This window comes from Centrocercus urophasianus, unplaced genomic scaffold, assembly GCF_019232065.1.
Source record: "Centrocercus urophasianus isolate 14NV4802_14NV808 unplaced genomic scaffold, USGS_Curo_1.0 seq_14, whole genome shotgun sequence".
Classification (NCBI taxonomy): Eukaryota; Metazoa; Chordata; class Aves; order Galliformes; family Phasianidae; genus Centrocercus; species Centrocercus urophasianus.
Genome location: NW_024884586.1, coordinates 48,407,361 through 48,429,937, shown reverse-complemented (window position 1 = coordinate 48,429,937; position 22,577 = coordinate 48,407,361). Strand labels below are relative to the sequence as shown.

At 38.9% G+C, this 22,577-nt stretch overlaps 1 protein-coding gene across 5 annotated transcripts in view; it reads left to right on the top strand.

Annotated features, from left to right (window-relative positions):
- KIAA0586 (KIAA0586 ortholog) overlaps nucleotides 1-22,577 on the top strand; it is a 64,860-nt gene that overhangs the window by 4,025 nt on the left and 38,258 nt on the right. For 3 of the 5 annotated variants that reach the window (XM_042814115.1, XM_042814112.1, XM_042814110.1), the window contains 15 exons: nucleotides 682-859; nucleotides 1,227-1,460; nucleotides 1,735-1,903; nucleotides 3,316-3,436; nucleotides 4,309-4,453; nucleotides 5,469-5,510; nucleotides 6,097-6,138; nucleotides 6,494-6,723; nucleotides 7,724-7,796; nucleotides 8,123-8,383; nucleotides 8,805-8,979; nucleotides 15,440-15,628; nucleotides 16,464-16,651; nucleotides 17,535-17,642; nucleotides 18,631-18,711. In XM_042814115.1, coding sequence (XP_042670049.1) covers nucleotides 682-859; nucleotides 1,227-1,460; nucleotides 1,735-1,903; nucleotides 3,316-3,436; nucleotides 4,309-4,453; nucleotides 5,469-5,510; nucleotides 6,097-6,138; nucleotides 6,494-6,723; nucleotides 7,724-7,796; nucleotides 8,123-8,383; nucleotides 8,805-8,979; nucleotides 15,440-15,628; nucleotides 16,464-16,651; nucleotides 17,535-17,642; nucleotides 18,631-18,711 — 2,236 coding nt within the window. The remainder of the gene's footprint in view (nucleotides 1-681; nucleotides 860-1,226; nucleotides 1,461-1,734; nucleotides 1,904-3,315; nucleotides 3,437-4,308; nucleotides 4,454-5,468; nucleotides 5,511-6,096; nucleotides 6,139-6,493; nucleotides 6,724-7,723; nucleotides 7,797-8,122; nucleotides 8,384-8,804; nucleotides 8,980-15,439; nucleotides 15,629-16,463; nucleotides 16,652-17,534; nucleotides 17,643-18,630; nucleotides 18,712-22,577) is intronic. The other 2 variants (XM_042814114.1, XM_042814113.1) reach the window with 1 other exon arrangement.

Here is a 22,577-nt window from a genome sequence, read left to right as displayed (position 1 = left end):
GAGGTTGGATGTCAGGGGGAAGTTCTTTGCTGTGAGAGTGGTGAGGTGCTGGAACAGCTGCCCAGAGAGGCTGTGATGCCCCGTCCATCCCTGGAGGTGTTCAAGGCCAGGTTGGATGGGGGCCTGGGCTGCTATGAAATGTGGAGGTTGGTGGCCCTGCATGCAGTGGGGGGTTGGAGCTTTGTGATCTTTGAGGTCCCTTCCAACCCAAGCCATTCTGTGATGATTCTATGAACATGTAGGCTGTCTTTAAAGACCATAAAGCGGATATATGCTGTTCATCTGTAGGCTGGAAGTCTTCAAGATCAAGTATGATATAGTAGAGCTTTGCTACTAGCATGCTGTCCTTTGCAAAATGCAACTTGTTAAACATATTCTTTGCTGTGGTCATGGAAATACCGCATGGAAATGCCTTTTTATATTGAAACTGTAACAAAGAATCATAGAATGGCTTGGGTTGGAAGGGACTTCAAAGATCACCTGGTTCCAACCCCCCTCCTGTGGGTATAACCCTGAGAAACCTCTAGTGTCATACCAAATTATGGGAATAATATTATTTCATGGGCATCAAAAGCTTCATGGAGTAATGCTTATATAACTGGTGATTCTGGTGTTAAATGGGGGAAAAGAGTGGATTTTAAGAAAACAGTGTTATTTACAGGACCTTGTTTGTTTTTACAGAACACGAAGTGCTCCTGTATTTAAGGAGGTGAAGGTGCAGCTCTTAGGAAATGCCTCCCCTGAAAGAAAGGAAGGTGTTGGTCAGGACCCCAGGTCAATGCACAGGGAAGCTGATTCTGCAACAACCATTGCAGCAGCAACTGCTGCTGCCATTGCTACCACTGCTCCTCTTCTTAAAGTGAGTCAGCAGCTTGTGGTAATGGTAGCTCTCTGCCCACTTTGAACCAGTAGATCTTCTAAGCAGACTTGAAGTGATTGCTGGTAGAAGTGAATATCTGCTTACTGTTTTCTGTGATCTCAGACAGCTGACCATCATAGCAGAGACAACTGCTTGGGGTCTGGCTAAATGGGATGTGGCTGCATATGGATGGAGGCCATTTGATTTATCTCTCAGAAGAATTTCATAGTGCTGTTAAGCCACCAACATTAAAGCTAACTGATATTTTGTCTGTCTTTTGGGAACCAAATCACTCCTTGATGATGGGGAGGGTGTTGTGTTCTGTTCATGCTTGCAGCAAGGTTTTTTCTTTTTTCTCTTCTCTTAGGTACAAAATGATTTGCAAGCCAAAGTTAACTCAGTTTCTACATTACTTCACAAGCTACAGGAGACTGAGAGGCAACTGCAGCGTGTTGCTGAACAGCAAACAAATACAAAGACTCAACATGAGAAGCCCCACTGTCAAGAAAGAGTCAAGGAGCTTGAAAAACAAATGAATGCTTTTATGCTGCAACGGATTCACCATTTGGAAAAGCTGCAGGAGCATCAAATGAGTATTCAGGTATCTGTGTAAGAAGGCAAAGCTTTTGTTTAAACATTTCTTCTATATCTCAGTGTTAATGTTATCATCATCTGCTTTTTAAAACTTGAATTATATGTTGATTATGGAAATTTGGGAGTTATCCCCACTGTTAGGTCTTTTGTTGTTTTTTTCCCCCCTCTCAAGAATCATATCAAAATCTGATTTGTATGATTACATGGCAAGTATTCATGTGGGGAGTTTTACATAGGAAATGAATGGAAGCATCAGAAATTCACTGTAATTTCTCTCTCAGTCTCATTTCTTTAGCTCTGCTGTCAACATGGGTGGCTTGCAGGAGACTCACATGCCTTCTTCTGGTCTCATGACAAAACAATCTGAGAAGGCAGAGCAGCAGTTGCTTAACAGTGGAATACCATCATCTCAGAAGAGTTTTTTTCCTTCTGGTGGTCTGCCTACCCAAGGTGAAGAAAACTTATTATATCTATTTTTCAGTGTTAGTTTTGCATTGATTTTGATTTACTAGTACTGAATAGTATATACCATGTTAGCAATGAGAAGGAAATGTTTCTTCTGTAAAAATGGTTTTTGCAGCATAACATACATTCATTAAAATGAAAGTGAGAGTTTGGCACTTACTAACTGCATAGTCTGCATCAAATTAATTCCATCTGGGGAGGCAGAGACACTGTTTGTTTCCCCCTCCTCTGAGCTGTTGGTTTGATGGCACGTATGGACTTGTGTTCAGAATAGTTGAAAATATGGCTGGAAATAAGTCAGCTGCTCTCAACCAACTGAAGACTTCAAGATAGGCTGAGGGAGCTGGGCTTGTTCAGCCTGGAGAAAAGAAGGGTGTGGGGTGACCTCATTGCAGCCTGCAGTACCTAAAGGGAGCCTACAGACAGGAGGGAAGTCAAGTTTTTGAATGGGTAGATAACTGCAGGACAAGGGGAAATGGTTTGAAGTTGAAGGAGGGGAGATTGAGGTTGGGTGTCAGGGGAAGTTGTGTGCTGTGAGAGTGGTGAGGTGCTGGAACAGCTGCCCAGAGAGGCTGTGATGCCCCGTCCATCCCTGGAGGTGTTCAAGGCCAGGTTGGATGGGGCCCTGGGCAGCTTGGGCTGCTGTGAAATGGGGAGGTTGGTGGCCCTCCACAGGGGTTGGAGCTTCATGATCTTTGAGGTCCCTTCCAATCCTTGCCATTCTGTGAAATCCTGTGATGTCCTATAGCCTCCAGGCAGATTTTCTGCCTGAGATGTTTTGTGAGATGAGAAATGAAAAACAGTGACCATATAATGTCAGGTTTAATGAAGATTATACAGGATAATTTAAAATGGAAGAGCTCCTCAATAACTTAGTTATCATTGTCTGAATAATTTTTTTCACACAAACTCATGCACCAAGTCCCTGGGTTATAGCAATTAAAATAGCAAGTGCAAAGCAAATATATTGATTTACTACTTGACATCAGTTTAGTGGTATGGAACTTGTTTTTGAACATTTTATCCAGAAAAAGTAAATTGTCTTTTTTTTCAGTTGGTTGTGTTTAGAAGAATAATTCAGGACTAAAGATAGAACCAGGCATGGACAAAATGTCTTTTAGTATCTTCATCAGAGTGCTGCTTCAGCCTTTTCAATGCTGTCACGCGTTCTCTTTGTGCTGTGAGTTAAGGAATAAATGAAACCAGATGAAGGAAGAACAAATCTGTAACATTGTGGACTCAATTGCTTGCCATGGTTTCATTCATGTGTTTTCTGACTTTGCTAATGTAAAGCAATCATAGTAATATGGACTAGTGTAATGCTTGGAAAAGAAAAGAGGTACTGAAATCTACTGAATGAACTTAATGGTACTTGTGACTTTTTTTTCCTGCCTTAGGTGATGGGAGACAACTTGAGCATCTCCCGAATCCTCAAGTAGCTCCATGGGGGCAAATGGAGTCTTCTGAGAAGACAGCATTGACCAATGATAAAATGAGCTGGCATTCTGAGATAGAAAGGTAAACAAATGCCCATATCCAAAATTGAGGACGTGTTTGTTGTTGTTTGTTAATTTTAATGAAGTTGAGAAAGATGTGTGAGATGGTGGTGGTGTGAAAGAGTCACTGCCTTGGCTCTTGAACTCCAACAAAGCTATGTTTGAAGTAAAACACCAGAGCACAAGTATTTGCATGAAGCTTCTGTGTCTGGTCACACTGCATCCTGAAGGTAGGTGGAAGCTGGCTGGTCAGAGCAATTTGTAACACCATTCTCAGAGGTCAGTAGGTATCACTTGGAGTGCTTTTTTGTCTTCTAAATGTAATTCCTGTACTGCTGTGGCTTCAGGAGTAGCATCAGAAAGCCAGCTGTGCAGGCACTGTATTAAAATTGAATTCTCTTGTCAATGAGACTCCAGGCTACTTCTGGAAGCTATATGAGAACTGTTAGGAAGGAGCAGCATCAGTTTCTAAGCTTCAGGTTAAGCTAAGCTAAGTTTCTAGGCAATGCAGTCTGAAATGTGTTTTCCCTCAGGCAATGCTTTGACAAAATTTCACTAATATGTGAGAAACAGCTACAGAAATAGTCTTATTTATGAAAATATGAATTGCTTTAAACTGGAAGGTTTTTAAAGTTAAAATGTTGTTCTGCTAGGTCTGAATTTTAAATGCAGTTTCACTGTTACAAATACAAGGATGCAGCTCAAAGTGCTGAGTGATAAACAGAGGAAACTCAGTAATCTGTCTGTAAGCTTAGGGGAAAAAGCAAATTCTATTCTGCACAAAACCTTGATATTCCTGCATTTTAAATCCATGCTCAGTGTGGAAGTCAGCGATTTCTTGTGGGCCACACAAATAGCTGTGAAACTTACAATAGAGGGTATTTCTCCCATCAGGCCTACTGCTTTGCAGACAGACCCGTGCCCTGCTTATGAAAACTCCTCCCAAAATTGCAATTCAATTGAGAAAACGGTGAAAAAAGCAGATGATTTGCTTCAAGTTCTTGGCCAGTTGAGAAAAGAGATGCACGACGTGCTACAGGTAAAGTTTGTACTCTCAGAATGACTGGAGTTTGAGAAAGAGACATAAAAAACGCTGAGAACTTACAGGTCTTATCAGTAAATACATTTCCCTTGCCTCTGCCTTTGTAAGAATGTAGTTTTCAGTGATTTGAAATATTGAAGGTTTTTTTTTAGTGTGTGGAAGGAATTTGACCAGACTGTTGAGGCTTTCACTGCCCTTCTACCATAGGTAAAACAGTAATAAATAAGGATGTTTTCTTTTATTTGTTTAATTATTTGTTTTAAGGTATCCTGATAGTTTGGGGGCTTCTTTTCTGCTGGCTCTGTTCCTGTGATATTAGAGCTATAGAGCTCTAACAGAGCTGGTGAAACATTCCCTCTTGGGCAAGAATAATGTTCCACTTAAAACATCTCTGAAGTTGAATGTACTTAAGATACTTCCTTTCCTGTAAGTAATATTTCATAGTTTTTTGTAACATATTAGTGGATTGCACTTCTTAGTAAGAGAACTGATGCCATGTACTGCATTTGCATTACAAATATTTGCATACTACTCTTGCTAAAAGCTGACACTGAATAATGTACCCTACCTAGCACAGACAAAATGGAACAAGATGGAGAGAAAGAATAATGGGTAAGGAGCTGACTTAAATGGTCTCAAGTATCTTCCTTAAAGAAAAAGAAAACTCAATAGGAAGACTAGGATGGTTAATTCAACAAATGTGGAGCTGAGCTAACTAGGTACTTCACTAAAGACTTTTCATCCTTGCTTGAGAACTTTGTAGAGTGAGAGAGTAAACGATTGGGGTGAATGACCCCTAGTTCACCACAAACATCCAAAAGGTCTGAAGAGACTGAGATAAGTGGAGATGGAACAGAAGGTGGTGCTCTAACCTAAAAGCAGTGCACACTGAGATTTAACAGTTCACAAAGAATTCTGTGTCTATTTAAATTCATCACATATCCACTCCAGACTTTACCCTGACAGATTTGTCTTTAGCTAAGTTTCAACGGTTTTTCTTCCCTGTTTTTAGGATGCAAATACATGGAAATCAGACATGAATGATCTCATTAAGGTATACTTTGAAATTTATTTATGTATTAGTCTTAAACTGTGAAGTATGGAAATGTATTGAATTTGTTTACAGTGAGATAATGTTATGGTAACTACTGCATATCTGTTTGCTTGGAAAAGAAGTTGATATGTAAAGACTACATTACTCAAAGTAAAATGGAAGTTGTTCATTGGCTTGTCTTATTCAGCCTTAAGGAACTACCTTGAGGGAATGAGACAGAACAAATCCTTCTCAGACAAGCATGGTGTGGAATGCTGATACAAGTAGCATTCCATGCTCTGGGTGATTGGGAAGTCTATCATTGGAAGGTTGATAGTGAATCATAGAATTGCTTAGGTTAGAAAAGACCTTAAAGTCCAACCACAACCTAACCAAACTACCCTAATTAACCACCCTCTGCTAAATCATGTCCCTGAGCACCGCATCAGATCAGTTTTTAAACACAATCAGGGCTGGTGACTCAACCACCATCCTGGGGGGCCTATTGCAGTGCTTAACAACCCCTTCTGTAAAAAAGTGTTCCTAGTATCCAACCTAAACCTCCCCCTGTGTAACTTGAGGCTATTTCCCCTCATCCTGTCACCAGGGAGAAGAGACCAGCCCTGCCTTCGCTGTAAGCACCTTTCAGGTAATTAAAGAGAGCAATAAGAACTCCCCTCAGCCTCCTCTTCTGAAAAGCAAAACATCAGCAAAAGGGAGAGAATCATGGTGGTGTTGAGGTGTGGTTGTGGTGGTTTGTTGTTTGTTTAAAGCTTAAATGTATTGCCAGGTGCATCTTGGGGCATATATACGTGTAGAGGGCTTTGGTTTTTGCTGCATGTTTAAGTATTCTTCAGTACTGTTACGTACATATATGATTACGTACATGATACATGAGAGTTTACATGCACATCTATACAGATGCCATCTCTTCACAAACTAACAGTATAGAAAACTACATTATAATCTCTGGTTAAAATCCAGCGTTTTTGTTTCAATTGTAGTCAAAACCAACTAAAACCATTGCATCTGATCCTCCTGAACTTAATCAACTCGTTAAACCATCCGTCCTTCAAAATGTTAAAGAGCCAGAATCTATCCTGAGTGATGCAAGGAGGGTTTTGAGAGAAGTTCAAAGCAGAAAAAAAGTTCTTGAAGAAAACTTGGAAGCCATTCTTCGTGCAAAAGGTGGAGGTGCCATGTCTGCTTTCATAAACGCCTTGACTACAAACAGGTTAGGCTCCATTCCTCAGTGCTTTGTGTGACTGTTCCTTCTATGTGCTCATCTTTTGTCTTTTAAACCTCTCACAGTTTTTTCAATCCCGTGCATTGAAGAGCAGTAGTGCAGTTCCTTGAAAACAACTATCTAGTGATTCTTCTTAGAAATTGTAACATGATTCCCTTGAACTTCAAGGTTTTTTGAACCTTGTGATATGAATTGAGGTGTTTTTGGGTTTTTTTTTTTTTTTTTTTTTTTGACAAGATCCTGTTAATTGTCAACACCTATACAACCTGTTCTCCAGAAGGTAAATCTGAATTCTGGGACTATCAACTGGCTGAAGTGTTCTGCTGTCAGTAGCAGGGTGTGCTGAACTTTTTGTAGACAAATGTGCAGCAATAGAAATATTCTACAGCAATGTCATCATTCAGTTCTGAAGAGACTTTTAAATGCTAGGAAATTAGTCATTGTACAGCAGATCTTTTGGTTTTTGAACTTTTGTTTGGTTAATCCATTGCATTAAATGGACCTACTAAATTACAGTTTTCCTCTTAAAATGTTCTTGTGTTTTCTTGAAAATGGTAATTCTTTACGTGTAAAGATCTTTCAGGCATGATAGCTGCTATAATTGTATTGTAGAGGAAGTGATAATCTTTGTCATCTGTCCTTCTGTTTTGAGTTGGGTCCTAGACCTATTTATTCACCTTTTTTTGTAGACCTATTTCTTCAACTTTCAATGGAAAATATGAAAGGGCATGCAACTGCCACTTACTCAGAGACGTTTGCAATCCCATTAGTACACATCAGCAGGAAAGTTTTTGCAGGTGGCATTATGTAAGAACATCTAGGTTTGGGAAACCCAAATAAGGTGTGCTCAGTGTGTTTTGGAGACTGTAGATGTGCACAATCTACATTCTGGGTTTCTGTTTCCATAGAGTTCCACAGAAATGGTCCCTGCTTTTCCCAGGAATTAATCAGTGCAATTTCAGACCTAAAACAGTTCCTTCTGTTTCAGAGATGCGTTGGAGAAGATTCGTATCAGAAAGGCCGTGGATGAGAAGATTAAGGCCATTAGTGCAGAAATCCAGGTATGGCTGGAGAAAAAATGAGTTCAGGTTTCTTGTACTGTGTTTTTCCAGTTTGCATTGTTCTTTCATGTTGATATTTAAGCATGATTCACCCACAATCTGAAAATATGAGAAACTGCTTTATTATTACTAACTTGTAGTTTGCTGTAGAGAAATATTTACATCTATTCTAAAGCTTTCATTCCTTAATGAAAATCAGTTGGTCACAGTTGCTGGCTAACATGAAAAGCACTGACCATTTCTTAGAACATCAAAGTTATCCATGGACTCTTCTGATAGCCTTGAAGATAAAATCTCCTTTTACTATGTTTGTGTTTTATCTTTAGGCAGAAATGGCAAGAAATGATATGGAACAAGTGAAATATGATCAAAAGGTCCCATGGATCAAGAGAGCCCAGAACATCAAGGCTATGAAGAACAGTAAAGAAATTAAAGCAAAAACTCAGAAAATCCAAGGATGCTCAACAAAGAAGCCTTTATCTGCAGCTAAGTTACTGCAGAATCATGCAGATGATAACAAAAGCAAACTGGGCTTTAGGACTTATTTTTCTTCTGAAAGTTTGCGGAGGAATAAAAAAGGGACAGATGTGAGTTCACAAGTATTTGGTTTCTTTTTGGTAGTGCTATGCAATCTATGCTCTAGACTGTGGGATTTGTGGGAAGAATTGAATGTGAGACTAATAATTTCACATGAAAATGATTGCCCTGTCCTGCGGAATTTTCTTGTGAGAGTTGAGTTTATTTTTATGTTCTGTAGAAGCCTAAGTCTAAGCATGTATAGCAGTGTAGAATTCATTGTCTTGTTACAAGTTTGTAACCTGATGTTTCGTCTACCTGCTGCTAAGTGTCTCATACATATATTCTGTGTGCAGAGGTTTTCATGTGTGCCTGCATTGTATAATGCTTTTTGCAAAACTTTTTTTCTTTCCCCACTAGATTTCTGTAATTTTTCTGTTGTGTTCAAATGTTCATATATGAAGAGCTCTGAACTTCTTTTTCTGGTGATAGGAGCCTGTGAGTGGATGTGCAGTGGTACAAAATGAAGAGTATTTAAGCCAAGTTTATGGAAAACCAATTTACCAGGGCCATCGAAGCACTCTCAAAAAAGCACCTTATCTGAGATTCAACTCTCCCTCTCCTAAGTCTAAACTTCAAAGACCCAGAGTGATAGAGTGTGTTAGAGGTAAGTGATTCCTGGATGTGAACAACGTGTTCCTTACCAGTTTGCCTTTTAGGAATCCCTTGTATTTCTTGTGTTCCCCTGCTCTTTCATTTAGGGCTGAAGCAACTGCAGGAATTTCAAAACTAAAAAAAACCAAACAAACAAACAAAAAAAAACCCACCAGCAGGTTTTCCAATTTCGTTTTGTTTCTCACTTATTTTAAGTTGTCAAATTCATACCTATTGCTAAACCTAAGAAACATAGCATATATTACTTGTTGCTCAAGCTTTGAAGTTAAAAGATGGAATTGCTGGAAGTAATTGCATAAGCACCTGTAAGTTGAATGTGTTGGAAGGCTAATCCAGGTTCTGGTGAAGGTTACCTGTGTCAGGTTTACCCAGCTGTGCCATTTAATAGATTGATTCAGTTCAAATCTACTAAGATTTGAAAAACTAAGGAAGCCTGATATTTCTTTTCCTACCTCTAATACAAGAGTTGAACAGTGCAGATTGCAAGATGATGATGATATCTCTTAACTTGAAAGCTTTGGAAGACATGTTAATCTGTGGTTCAGTTCCCTAAATGGAGACAACTCTTCTTCTGTTAGTGAAATTTAAATGCAGAGTATAACTTTTTTTTTTTTTTTTTAACTAATTAGTTAAGGTTATTTACTTGATAAAGTTGTTAATTAACTGATAATAAATTCTATTCATGAGTTCTGTAGGCAATCTGTTAAGAAGAGTAGTTCCTAATTTTTAAAGTAATAGTGAAAGAAGTAAAATTAAAGCTGGCATAGGTAAGTGTACATCAACTTCATCTTGATTTAGTAGAAAGGAATGGGTGTTCCAGTAAAATTCATCCGCTCCCTGAATATCATGTTAATGAATATAGCCTTCATTAAGGAAGCAATGAGGTACAAAGACAAATCTTAATTAAATTTGATTATTTTCTCTGGCTTGAAGTAAATTAAATTTGTAACACAATTCTCAATCAGTTCACTCTGTCTGCGAAGGTAATTATTTAAAAATATTGTCTGAAGGATGAGTAAAGAAAAAGAAAGAGAAAAGAAAGCACAGCAGAGTGAAATAAGCACTGTGTGTGTGACACGGCCATGATGCTTATGAAAGCAAGTCAGGATTAAAGCATACACTGGTAACTATGGAACTTAGATTGGAAAACAGATGATGTTGGAAGGCACAGTCTTTATCTCATTTCTGTTTTAAAACTCAATACATAAAGAATAGAGCAACTCATTGTTTGCCTAAGTAAGCCTGCTGGAAAGCATAGGATTGTACTTGAAGTGGATTTGCAGAACACATGGTCCTATTTTGAGCTGTGTCAGGGACTTTTGCTCTGTCTTCTCACAACCAATCACAGAATCACCCGGGTTGGAAGGGACCTCAAGGATCATGTAGTTCCAACCCCCCTGCCTAGCAGGGCCACCAAACACACACATTCAGATCAGGTTGCCCAGGACCCCGTCCAACCTGGCCTTGAACACATCCAAGGACGGGGCATCCACAACCTCCCTGGGCAGCCCGTTCCAGGGCCTAACCACTCTCCTTGTAAAGAACTTCCCCCTAACATCCAACTTAAATCTTCCCTCCTTGCATCTCCAACCAATGCATCTCAGGATTCTTGTGAGCCTTTCACACATAGTGAACGGTTTGTGCTTTGGGTGCTTCTGTTTCAATTGGATCTTTAGTTTCGTGTTTACCTTTTCAGAACTCACTGATTCTTAATATGGAAATGGAGATTGATCTGTCGTAGGTCTGTCAGAACAACAACACATTGGGCTAAGGGAAGTTTTAGAGGTCAAGACTACTGTTACTCTTAATAATCACAGCATGGCCTGGGTTGCAAAGGAGCACAGTGCTCACCCAGTTCCAACCCCCTGCTGTGTGCAGGTCGCCAACCAGCAGCCCAGGCTGCCCAGAGCCACATCCAGCCTGGCCTTGAATGCCTGCAGGGATGGGGCATCCACAGCCTCCTTGGGCAACCTGTGCCAGTGCCTCACCACCCTCTGAGTGAAAAACCTCCTCCTAATATCCAACCTAAACCTCCCCTGTCTCCATTTAAAATCCCCGGAGCATTCACTTCTCCAATAATAGAAAAGCTTGTTACAAAAGATAAAATGTAATCAAAGAAACTTCCAAAGCCATTGTGCTGTTATTTTCATTATGATTGAAGTTGTCTGGGGATTGCTATCCTTCCCGTATCTGCACAGGAAAGAGTGTATTCAAACTAGCATTTTCCTTTATTGAAGTTGTTTTATAAATTTTGAAGAGGTAAAAACCAGCAAGAACTGAAAAATCTAAGCAAAGAAAACGACAGTGGAGTAAAGAAGGAAGGAAGGAAGGAATGAAAAGCAACAAGGGCTCTTAGACTCACTGCAGCAGAGAGCTAGCAAGCTGACTGATCAAAGATAATGATCAAGAAAAAGAATGTGTTTGAGTTTAAGAGGCAGTGAAAGTGATTGTAGGCACAATCAAGATAATAGGGTGAGCACCAGTGGAAGAAGAGTGCAGTATTTATTAGCTGCCTTCCCTCTTCACTTCTTGGACTTGTGCTCATGCAGTAAACGTGCAATTGATGCAATCTTAACTGTCACACTTAAAAATTGTGTTCTTATAACTGTCAAAATATTACATTCTGTATGAAGTATAGGAGAGTACTATGATAAAGGCAGCCACTTAACAAAACCGTGGTTTTAGGCCATAAAAATAGATGGTATAAAGCACTGTATGTATGTCTTTGGAGAGCAGCACTACTATTTTTTTTGAAATTATGACTTACATCTGAGGTTGCAAATCCTCAAAACAGTACAAGAATTGGGTGTTAAGCAAGGAGTTGTCTTTATGTGATTCTGGCACTTTTCTTAGACTGCTCTCAAACCCAGTCTTGACCCATGAAGAATCAGTCTTACTGCTAGAATGTATTTCCAATTCTCAAAACTCCCCTGAAAATGTGATGTCCTCATAAAGAACAAAAACACTCTTGAAAACTTAACTTCAAGAGTTGAAAACATGATTTAAAACTGCTTCTAGTTTTGATTTGAACTCTCTTTTTTTTTCTTGTCTGTTTTTAAGTGGTAGGATACTTGTTTGAAGGGTCAGTCTGACCCACCTCTTGTTTTCACTCTACTGGCAGTGCTGCACACCTACTCATTTTTTTTTCCTACTTTTTTGAGTATAATGTGTGCCACTTAGCACTTAGTGTAGCTATGATACAATTGCTTCTAAGATCTGAGAACAGATGCTTCTTTAAATATGTTTTAATTAGCAGTTCCGCTTTTGCTGCACCCTAAATTAGTTTGTTGTCTAGATGTGTAGAACTCTTCTCCAAAAAAGAAGGCTAAAAGCTTTCCAGGAAGGCCAATTTTATTATTTCAGAAACAAGACCTTGCACATCATCATAGAATATCCTGGGTTGCAGAGGAGCACAGTGCTCACCCAGCTCCAACCCCCTGCTGTGTGCAGGTCGCCAACCAGCAGCCCAGGCTGCCCAGAGCCACATCCAGCCTGGCCTTGAATGCCTGCAGGGATGGGGCATCCACAGCCTCCTTGGGCAACCTGTGCCAGTGCCTCACCACCCTCTGGCTGAAAAACTTCCTCCTCAAAATGGGGGAAAGGTTAAAGGGGTGGGAAAGTGTGTGGTTCCTGTTCTCACCCTCCCCTCCCCTCCATTCACCTCCTCAGTAGATCACTGGATTTTGACGCTACCAGTTTTCTACCACTACCACATTTAATGTAGTGAAATGTAAAGGTACAAATTACATGTAGCTGTAACAAGCCTCTCCTGTGCTTTACCTTGTTTTGTGTTGGGGTGAATAGTAAATGAAAAAGAAAACTGTACTGGATCCATGCTGTTTATAGTGTTCTAAAGTTCTTGAGTGTGACCAATACAGTTTAAAAACTATATGCTTGAAAACAGAATGAACTCTGGATAGCCTTTACCCAAATGCATTCTCTTCCAAGTTATTAAGTCATACAAAAACAGTAGGGAAACATATATGTTTGCAAAAGTAAAGCCATCCTAAAAATCATTTCTTTATTTCACATCAGGCTGCAGCTACAGAAAGTTACATTTTGTTTATATCTTGACAGCAATTGAAATAAGACACCCTTGTATCCTTATCTAAGGGAAGAAAGGAAGATGGATATGGTTTTTCTTTACATGTCACTTACCTTAGCAATCCTATGACTATTTAACCTGTTTTCTGATTTTTGTGGCTTTAGACTGAGGTCAACCTTTGTTTTAATATTGGCATGATGTGTCTTTCACTCCATGACAGTTTTCCATGGCAGTTGCTCAAGTTGCTTAATTAGTGTGCGTTCTCAGGTCTTGCCAACAAAATGGAAAAGTAATTATTCTGTATCCTATGTGAGTCTCTTGACAAAATTGCTGAGTGTTTCTGTGGGCTGCTGTTCTAAAAGATGCAGTTATAGCAGGGAAGTATAACCAGTAGAATTTGAAACAGATTCCTACTCCTTTACAGTAGGAGTGTAATTAAAATGAAACAAAGTTAAGTAAACACCAAGGTTCTTGAAAGAAAACCAAATCTAGCATGTATTAGACATGCTTTGCTCTTTCCTGTCATGCAGCTTCTTTTCCAAAATGTCACTGTATTACCTTAGCCTGTATGTGGCTCTGGGCAGCCTGGTCTGCTGGTTGGCGACCCTGCACATAGCAGGGGGTTGAAACTGGATGATCATTGTGGTCCTTTTCAACCCAGGCCATTCTGTGATTCTATGATTCAGTTGCACCCCCAGATTCCCATACTGGCTTTGATGTACCAGCCGGTAAAGGCTTTAAAATTATTGCTAAAATTTGGCCTTGAGTTTGATTGACTGAAAAATGGAGCCTTATTAAATGACTTTTTTTTGGTAGAGCAGTCCACTGAGCTTGTTTTAAATTAACTTTAGAATAAGGATGTTTATTTAAGTCTGAAACAGCCGTCTGGAGAGTCTCCTTTCAGTCACTTTATAACTTTCTCAACCATTTTCTTTGCAAATAAACTGTAGTGACTAATGCTTGGTTTCTTCTGGGAAATTGGGGGAAAAAAATCCAGCTATTCACACTTTTATGAGCAAGAGGGCATTTCTCTAAAATAGAAAGTTGTTTTCCTGCATAATTTGAACTAATAAATATATGTAAAACACCAGGTTTTTAAAACAAAGTATAATTAAATGTCCAGTTTATGCCCAGTGCAAATAAACTTTTCAGGGAGAAATGAAAAGTTGAAAGCAATTAAAATGAGGTGCTGTGTGTACACAGTACTTAATCATTCTTGCTGTGAGAACCTTGTTTTTACAAGTTGGCAGTATTACAGATATGTTGCCAATTTCTGCTTTTACTCAAAAGTTCAAGGCCAGGGGAGACTGTTAGATTATGTAGCATGACCTCTTCTAAATCACAAGCCACTGAACTGTATCTATTTATGTTACCAAGTCCTGTAATTTGTCTTTGAGTGAAGAACAATATTTCTGGCTAATCTGTGCTTTGAAGAAAGGTATGTGCTCATCATTTAGAGACATGAGAAATTCTGCCCTTAGTTTCTTCTTCCTGTGGTACCTTATGGTTCGAGAGGAAGCAGGACATTTTAGATTTTTATATCTGATTTATAAGGAACATTTGGCTTCACTTTACAGCTACTTCAGTTTCCAAGTGATTTCCCTAACAAAATTTAACAATCTTTTAATATTCCACCTACTTCAGTATTTATGGAGGTGCAGAATTAGAGCTGATTGTTACATTATCATATATGGAAGTCTTGTCTTGCTCTACCTTTCTGCTCTCTTGTTGAGACATCTGGAGATTATGCTTATCCACTTGACCACAGCATTGTATTGTGATTTCTCATTGCTTTGCTTATCCAACATGACAATAAATCCCTTCTCAGAGATGCTTCTTTCTGATCTGCATTTTCTAATGGAAGAGTTATGACCTGCTATTTTTGTTTTTAGGCTTACAACCCATAATTTGTTAGTACTAAAATGCCACTTTGTAAATGGGTTGGTTTACTCTTGTGTCTGCATTGTTAAAAGTCACATTATCAATCTTTATTATCCCTGAATTTTATAATCATTGACTCCCATTATTCAATTAATTAGGAAGCTTTTAAATATAAATAGAGCTAGAAGGAGTGTTTGATGCCATGTGCTAATGGGCCATTTATATGTGAAGCGTGATGACTGTAAACAACAGAGATCTAAGATTATATTTTATGCATATACTTACATAATGTACATTTAGATGTTCAAAAGTTAAAATTATAACTTCTGCCTTGCTGTCAATACTGAGACATCTGACTTGGCACTCTTACAATTCTGCCATTCCAGTATCCCAACCCCATTCCATTCATCCCACAGCAAAAATCGTAACTGTTTTGGTTCCAAAGCTTTCAGTACTGATTTCAGTAGTGATGTGACTGAGTTGTTCACGCATTGAAGGTGTGCAACTTAAATGGCTCTCATTTCAGGTACAAAGGTGAAGTCAGCAGGAACACAGACTTGTTCTCACGCACGGAAGGCAGTCATCAGCTCAAAGAAACAGCATCCTCTGTATGCACTTGCTCAAGAAAATCAGTATTTTTTTAGTCCAAGCAGAGATGTGCCAGCTGACCGCGGTCCCCTTGAAGGTCACCTAATTCCTATGGCTATTCCACTAGGTAGGAGTGAATAATGTCTACAGGGGATGTGAGTTGATACCTGCAGCTTCAGTCTTGTCAAGTTGGTGATTTGCCCTGGTCTGTGAGATTTGCAGCTACAGTTTAAAATGCTCCAGTTTTCCTCATCTTTCATGCTGGGTTACCTGGCTGAGAAATTATCTGTATAGCTGGATGTGCCTTCTTTGGAGCACTTTCCATTCGTACGGCTCTTGTTCTGGCTTTGTTTGGTATCTGTGTAAGTAGGAACTGAATCACCAGTTCCTTGGGCATTGGATTCAACATTTACAGTGACTTCAATCCAACAACTTCATCAGGATTGTGCCAAACACACTAACTCATTTTCATGGTTTCTGTGTTCCTGGATTTCAGTAGAACCTCTGTATAAACCTTATTTTGGAAAGAGTTAGCATTTGAAGATGATAATTAAGTAAGAAATAGGAGGGTCTCATATCAAAATTTAAGGGATGCTGAAAAGTGTAATAGTATTTTGAATGTAGTTAAAAGGATGTCAAGGGAAAGGAGCACGGCATGTAATTATTGAGTGGCAAAGACAATGTAGTTATGCTCGTTTTCAGCAGTAGGTGTCACCCTAGTCAAGTAAAATGAATAATTTCTAAAAAGTGGATGTGGTAAATGTACAAATTTTTGCTAGGAAAGTTTACTTGGTGATGCACAGTGCTTCAGTCAGTGGTATTAGAATAAAGTACACTCTTGGTCTGTAGCTGTAGTTGGTCTGTTTCATGTAAAACATAGACACACAGAATTTAATCTATTAATTTACTGCCTTGTTTTGGAGGTTGATATGTATCTGTAATTGTTTTAAAACTTCCTTTAGGTCAGACCCAACTTAATGACATCTCAGTGCAGCCTGCAGCAGTAGTTACGTGCACACCACACCCTGTTACAGTCACAACCTCTGTTCCCCAAGTGCCACCAAAGCCTCCAGCTGAAGTAAAAAAGCCAAACATAGCTGTAATAGAGATGAGATCAGAGAAGAAGGATCCCCCTCAACTGTCTGTGCAGGTTTGTGTCAAGAATGATGACTTCTTGTTTATTTTAATGAATAAATGCTAACTGTAGATGGTCTCATCCACTAGTGACTTACCAAGAAAGCATCACAACTTAAAAATCATTTAAGCCAAACAGAAAATTACTTTCTCTGTCGGCCAGCTATGCAAGGTGTTTGTAAAATAGTCCTATGTCATAGTGTTTCACTTTATTCTTTTTTTTTTTTTTTTTTTTTTTTTTTGAGACTTTAAAGCCAGAAGAAACGGGATAAAACAAATATGAATATAGATGATGTTAGTCTTTAGATGAATGATTTGGCCTTTTAGATTTCTCTCTCAAGCGTGATATTCAGCCCAAGAATTTCACTCCTTATTAATCAACCACTGAAGTCCTTGCCTAGCCTTCTCTTATTTTCACATGAGTCTGTTGTCAAGGAAGTGAATGCTTCTAACTTATTCAATGTCTTGGATTCAAATTGTCGAGAATATACACACTCCTACATACAGCTTTCAAATATATATGATTCATGGATCTTGAAGTTAATTACAGGATGAGTTTGTACTCTGTTCCCTTCCATATCACTACCCACATACCTTTTACCTTACCAGATATATGACAGCATGAAGCCAATAATCAGCCTTGCATGGTGGCTTGTAGGCCAACTGAAATGAATTGCATGTCAAACACTTGTGTGCTACATAAATAGTTATGAGTCTGTTCACCTTTCATCACGTGCAAGACGAAGTCCAGGGAGTTAGAGAACAGGAGAAATCAAGTAGCTTGAGAGGAAAAAGGATTTCATGACTGAGTAGCAATAGGAAGATAGAATATAAACAGTTCAACAACAGTAGCTGAGCTAATACAGAAATATTCAGAGTGGTTATTTGTTCTTTCCTAGGTGTTACCAAATGTTGATATTGACAGTGTCTCGAGTGGCAGTGTGAGTGCAGACAGTGTGCTTCCAGAACCCGAACCTGCACTTTGTCCTGCTGATGCTGTAATACAGGTATTGATTAGTCTAAATGTGTATGGATTTAATTTTTTTAATAAGAGAAATCAGTCAGTTTTGTTGGCACGTGAGATGTCTGCCCTGTACTGACTTCAGTGGGGAATGTTCTTCATTCCCCTTTCTGTTCTTTGGCCATACTATAGACATGAGTGACATGAATGTGTAGCCTGTTCATTGGTAGCCTGCTGTGTGTAGATAGACATGAGATAGCTAGGCCACAGAGTTGGCTCCTTCTATTCTCTTTTCAGATACCTTTTTAGAAGTGTCTTTTTTAGATAATCTAAGCAGTAATGAAAGGTTTTGTACAAATGAAACCTTTACTGCTGCGTATTACAAGATAAGATTGTAAAGTAGGGCACATGTTTACAGGGTGGCATGTTGTTTTTCCAGTGGATTTCTGAATTGTGCATTGCACAGTTTGGACAGTGTGAACTGAACAGAGCACAGAGATGCAGTGATTATTTTTGGTTGGTTATCATACCTTTTGTTTCCCTTGTGTTTCAGCTCCTATTCTGGCTTATGTCTGGCTATGGTCAAGAGAATCAGTGACTGTTACAGAGATCAGTGGCTAAAAAAGCAGCCATTATTTATAACTAATGTCTTTAAGCAACTATGCAGAAATTACACATTACTAAATTGCTTAACATACTTTCAGACTCTTACGTATTTTTTTTTTCTCAATAGCTTGTCTTACTGATATACATTTTTTAATAGGGGTTACAGGTATTGCCCTGGAACTGTTTCTTCATTAAGCGCAAGTTTTAATTGTTGGTATGTAATGAGGAGTTTCAATAAGCTCTGTTTGTACTAAGCAGAAAAATTTCCCTTCACTTTTAGGATAGCTCAATTACTTGTCTTGGATTCAAGCTGCTGACAAGAGTGATGATATGACTGCATCCTTGGCATGAAGTGCTTCTGCGAATGCATTTTCTTCTTTACCTCTAACATGAGATATCTAATAATTATCATCTGTCTTTACAAATAGGCTCCAGAAGATCTACAAAGTGAGGAAGAAGACATGAAGTTTCCAGGAACTCATTTCATTGATGTTACTGATGTCATGCAGGTAATTATATTGCAAAAATGTCATTTCCTTTTTTTTTTTTTTTTTTTTTTTATTTGTTTTCTATTATTCTGTCACAATGGAAAATGAAATGTAGAAGATTTGTTGATCTTATGAGCAACTTTAAAAAGAACACACTGTGAGTAATACCAAACTGTTCACAGTATTAAAGCAGTATCACAAATCACTGTGTATCAGTAAAGGACCTTTGGAAAATTACAGTAAAAAATTAAAATTAAGTTTTATTTGGATATAGTAGAATCCAGAAGGAATAAAAGTAGTTCTCTTAGCACTTAGACTTCACGATTTTAAGCTCTAAATGTAATGCATATATGAGACTCTTGTTTAAGAGGTCCTAAAATACTTTGGTTATTTCAGTCAGAAATTATTTGAAATAATTAGATAAGACAATGTACTGCTTAGCAAATGGAGTCCACTAAGAGGTGACACAACATCCACACATCTTGTCTCGGTAGTGTAGCTGTGCCTGCTTTACAGCATTGATGTTTCTTCAGTATAATGGCATGAGTTTATTGGAGATGCTCTTTTACAGTGTAGTCTCTTTAAATAGCATGTACTTTGCTGATTTTGCTTGTTAAAGTAGGGCCTGCCAAACACCCCCAGTTCAACTTTGGTGAACCAGGCTGTATTTCACCTCTCCAGATGAAAAGCACAAGCAGAAACTCAACAGTAGCTGGGAAAGGCAGTTTCTGAAGGAAGCAAGGTGCTGCCACCTGGATGCTCTGTAGTCTCTTCTCTCTGTGAGAGACGGCAGCTTCAACCTCCTGCTGTGTTTAGGAATCAGTAAATGTTCTAAACACAAAAATGCTGTTATTTGCCAGTATTCTCCTGAAATGTGTTTTACTCAGAATCTCCCCCAACTCCTCTGTGTGGGTTTTTTTTTTATGGTTGTTATTGGGTTATTATTATTTTTTTTTTAAAGGTATGATTTTCATAATAAAAATGGGAAAATGGCTCATTTATTATTTTGGTTCCCAAACTTATGTTCTTGGAGGAATTAAATCTATTTGGAGAACTTTATTCTATTTGCACAAAAAAGGTTTGTCTTATAAAAAATAAGTAAGGAAACTATTTAAGAAATCAGTTTATGAACTAACAAAAGAAGTCCCACAACATAAAATTTTTGACACGAGTAACAGTTATTCATTTTTTTTTCTCATTTTTCTTCTGAATTGCTTTTATCATTTATTTTTGGCAATGAAATATATTTTAACCACAATACCAAAAAAATGTTCCAAGTGAAACACATGTTTGGCCTGTGACCATGCAGACAACGTTCTTAAAAATGTGCAAGACCAACAAAATCTAGAAGCATAAAATCAACCTTTGGAGTGGCAGCAATACTGAAAACATCAAAAGAAAGACTCTTTATCACAGTAACTTCACTTCAGATGTATAAAAGAATGTGCATAAAATGCTATGCAGGAAAATAACTTAGTGATGCCTCCCCCTCACACCCTCTGCTTTTATGGAAACTTAATTCTATTCAACTGAGGAAGGTAGATATTTTTGAGAAACAGCTGCTTTTTTTTTTTCTCTTTATCCCCTGATGGATGTTGCACAAAAGCTTCAGGACCTTGGCTCTGCTTTGTCCTTTTCTCAAGATTTGCTTTAACTTTCCAGCCAGCAGGTACACATTCAGAAGCTGCTAAGGAGCTGAAATGCTGCCTTTTAGGGATTGGCAAACTTGGAAGCCTGAGAGAAGCAAAGTTACCCCAGCTGCCTGTTCCCAGGACCACTCAGTAGGGAGGCTGAGCATGTATTGCCTACAGATGCAGGCTCAAACAGAGGGTGTGTATGTGCACATATCAGGATTGAGCACCAGTAGGCTCATCTTGTTCCACTCTCTGGCAGCTTAGAATTGAGATCTGGAGTGTATTTGTGAGTATGTATGTACAGACAGAGGTGTATGTTTACTATGTATGCAGATGTAAGGATCCCTTTGTTATCTGTCCTTAGACACTATGCCTGGTGCCTGGCCTTGGAACCCTGCCCTTCCCAGCTCTGGGAGCTGGGCTTGCAATCCCAAACCATTTGTTCTACTGTGTGACTGCTTTTGGCTTGACACTTCAGCACTGTTGTGCCTACATGCACTTGCTCCAGCTACTGGCACCAAGAACACTCAGGCCCTGCTGGGCTGCTACTTCAGCCTCCTTACATGCACGTATGATGGAAAACCCCTTTCTCAGAAAAACAGTCAGAAATGGAATTTGGTGCATTCGGAGAGGACAGAGAGCATTGATCAGGCAGGGAGCAAGGCCAGACAAGTATACTGAACAGCTGCTTATTTACATGCAACCAGTCCTTCCCTTTTATCCCCTTATCCATCTGTGTTCTACTTACACCTCCTTAAATGTCCTTGATCATTCCCTTTCCAAATTGTTAGTTTCTCCTACTAAACATAAGGTTTTGTACCATCCTGAAATATTCTTCTCTGCATCCCTTAATTCCTCTCCCTATTCCCCCAGAATATCCCTACTGAATCTTAAGAAAGGTGCTGTCAACAGTCTGTCCATCAACTGATCTAGCTGTGTTTCATGCTGAAATGCTGGGGTTGATCTCCTGAAATAATCCTGGTCAGGATGCTTGAATCTTGTAGATAAATGCATCATATCCCAACTTGAAACATGCAAGCCCCGCCACAGGCAGAGATGATGGATGCATATTGTTCTCCCATCACAACCTCACCATCTGTGTCTAAAGACCTGAAGTTCTGTCTTCCAAAGCAGTTGAGTTGGGTCCTTTTATTTCATAACAAGAAAATTCACCTATGGAATAAATCAGAAAAGGTTGTTATGGCTTTGACTTAAACACTTCTTTGTTTTTGATCGTGGCTTTACCTACATGAGTTCATCAGGCTGTCTGACAGATGAGATTTCATAACACCACCCCTCTCGTGAACCCTGTCTTAATCTGGAGTGAGAAACTTGCTCAGTTAACACGAGCCCCAAATGGAGTTTCATTGTTATTGAACCTTGCCTTTAGCTTCTGAGCAGCCACGTCCAGCAATGCCTTTAACAAGTTTACAAGGCTCTGAGATCAGGCAGGCTTCTTGCTCTTTCTAAACCTGCCTAAGTTGCAAGGAGGAGACAATTTTCACTTGCATTCACTGCCCTCAAATGTATGTCATGCTGAGATCAGAGTAAACACATTTGCCCCAGCTCTGTTTTTCAGCAGGTGCTTTCTGAGACTGTGTGACTGTGATTCTTAACACACGTAATTCTTCAGATGGCACCTGTAGTACAGTCTGACCTTGTGACAACTGCAGAAATCCACAACTTAAGATCTGGATGACTTTAATAAAGGGACTGTGTGGTACCTGGTCATTTAAAAAAATGTTAATTATCTGGTTGTAATTTGGGAAGTAGAAGATGAGCCTGACACCTTGTCAGAAAGTGCAACAATTAATATTCCAATCGTATCTGAAAGGCTTTCTAATTTATGCCACAGTTTGGGCGTTGTGATAAATATTTGTTAACAGTTTCCAGGAAGTTAAATTGCAGATGTGAGTACAGATTATTCAGGATCAGCCTACAGAGTGATCTGTATGCAAGTTCAGTCTGTATAATTAGACACTGAATAGTCTCTTTTTTAATTTCAGGAGAGAAAATATATCACTCCAAAATGAATGTAACTGTCTTTGGGATTTGTGCACTATTAAATGTAACATGTTTTGTGCACATAATTTAGAAATGCAGGAGAACTGTGAAAGCTTGTCAGGAGTTACTAATTATACACAGGATTTATTGTACGTACTTGGTTTATTTAATCCAGATGTTTGCATCTTGCATACTTTCAGAAAAAGATTATATTAAATAGGCAACATCAAAGAAGCTGTATGGAGTAAT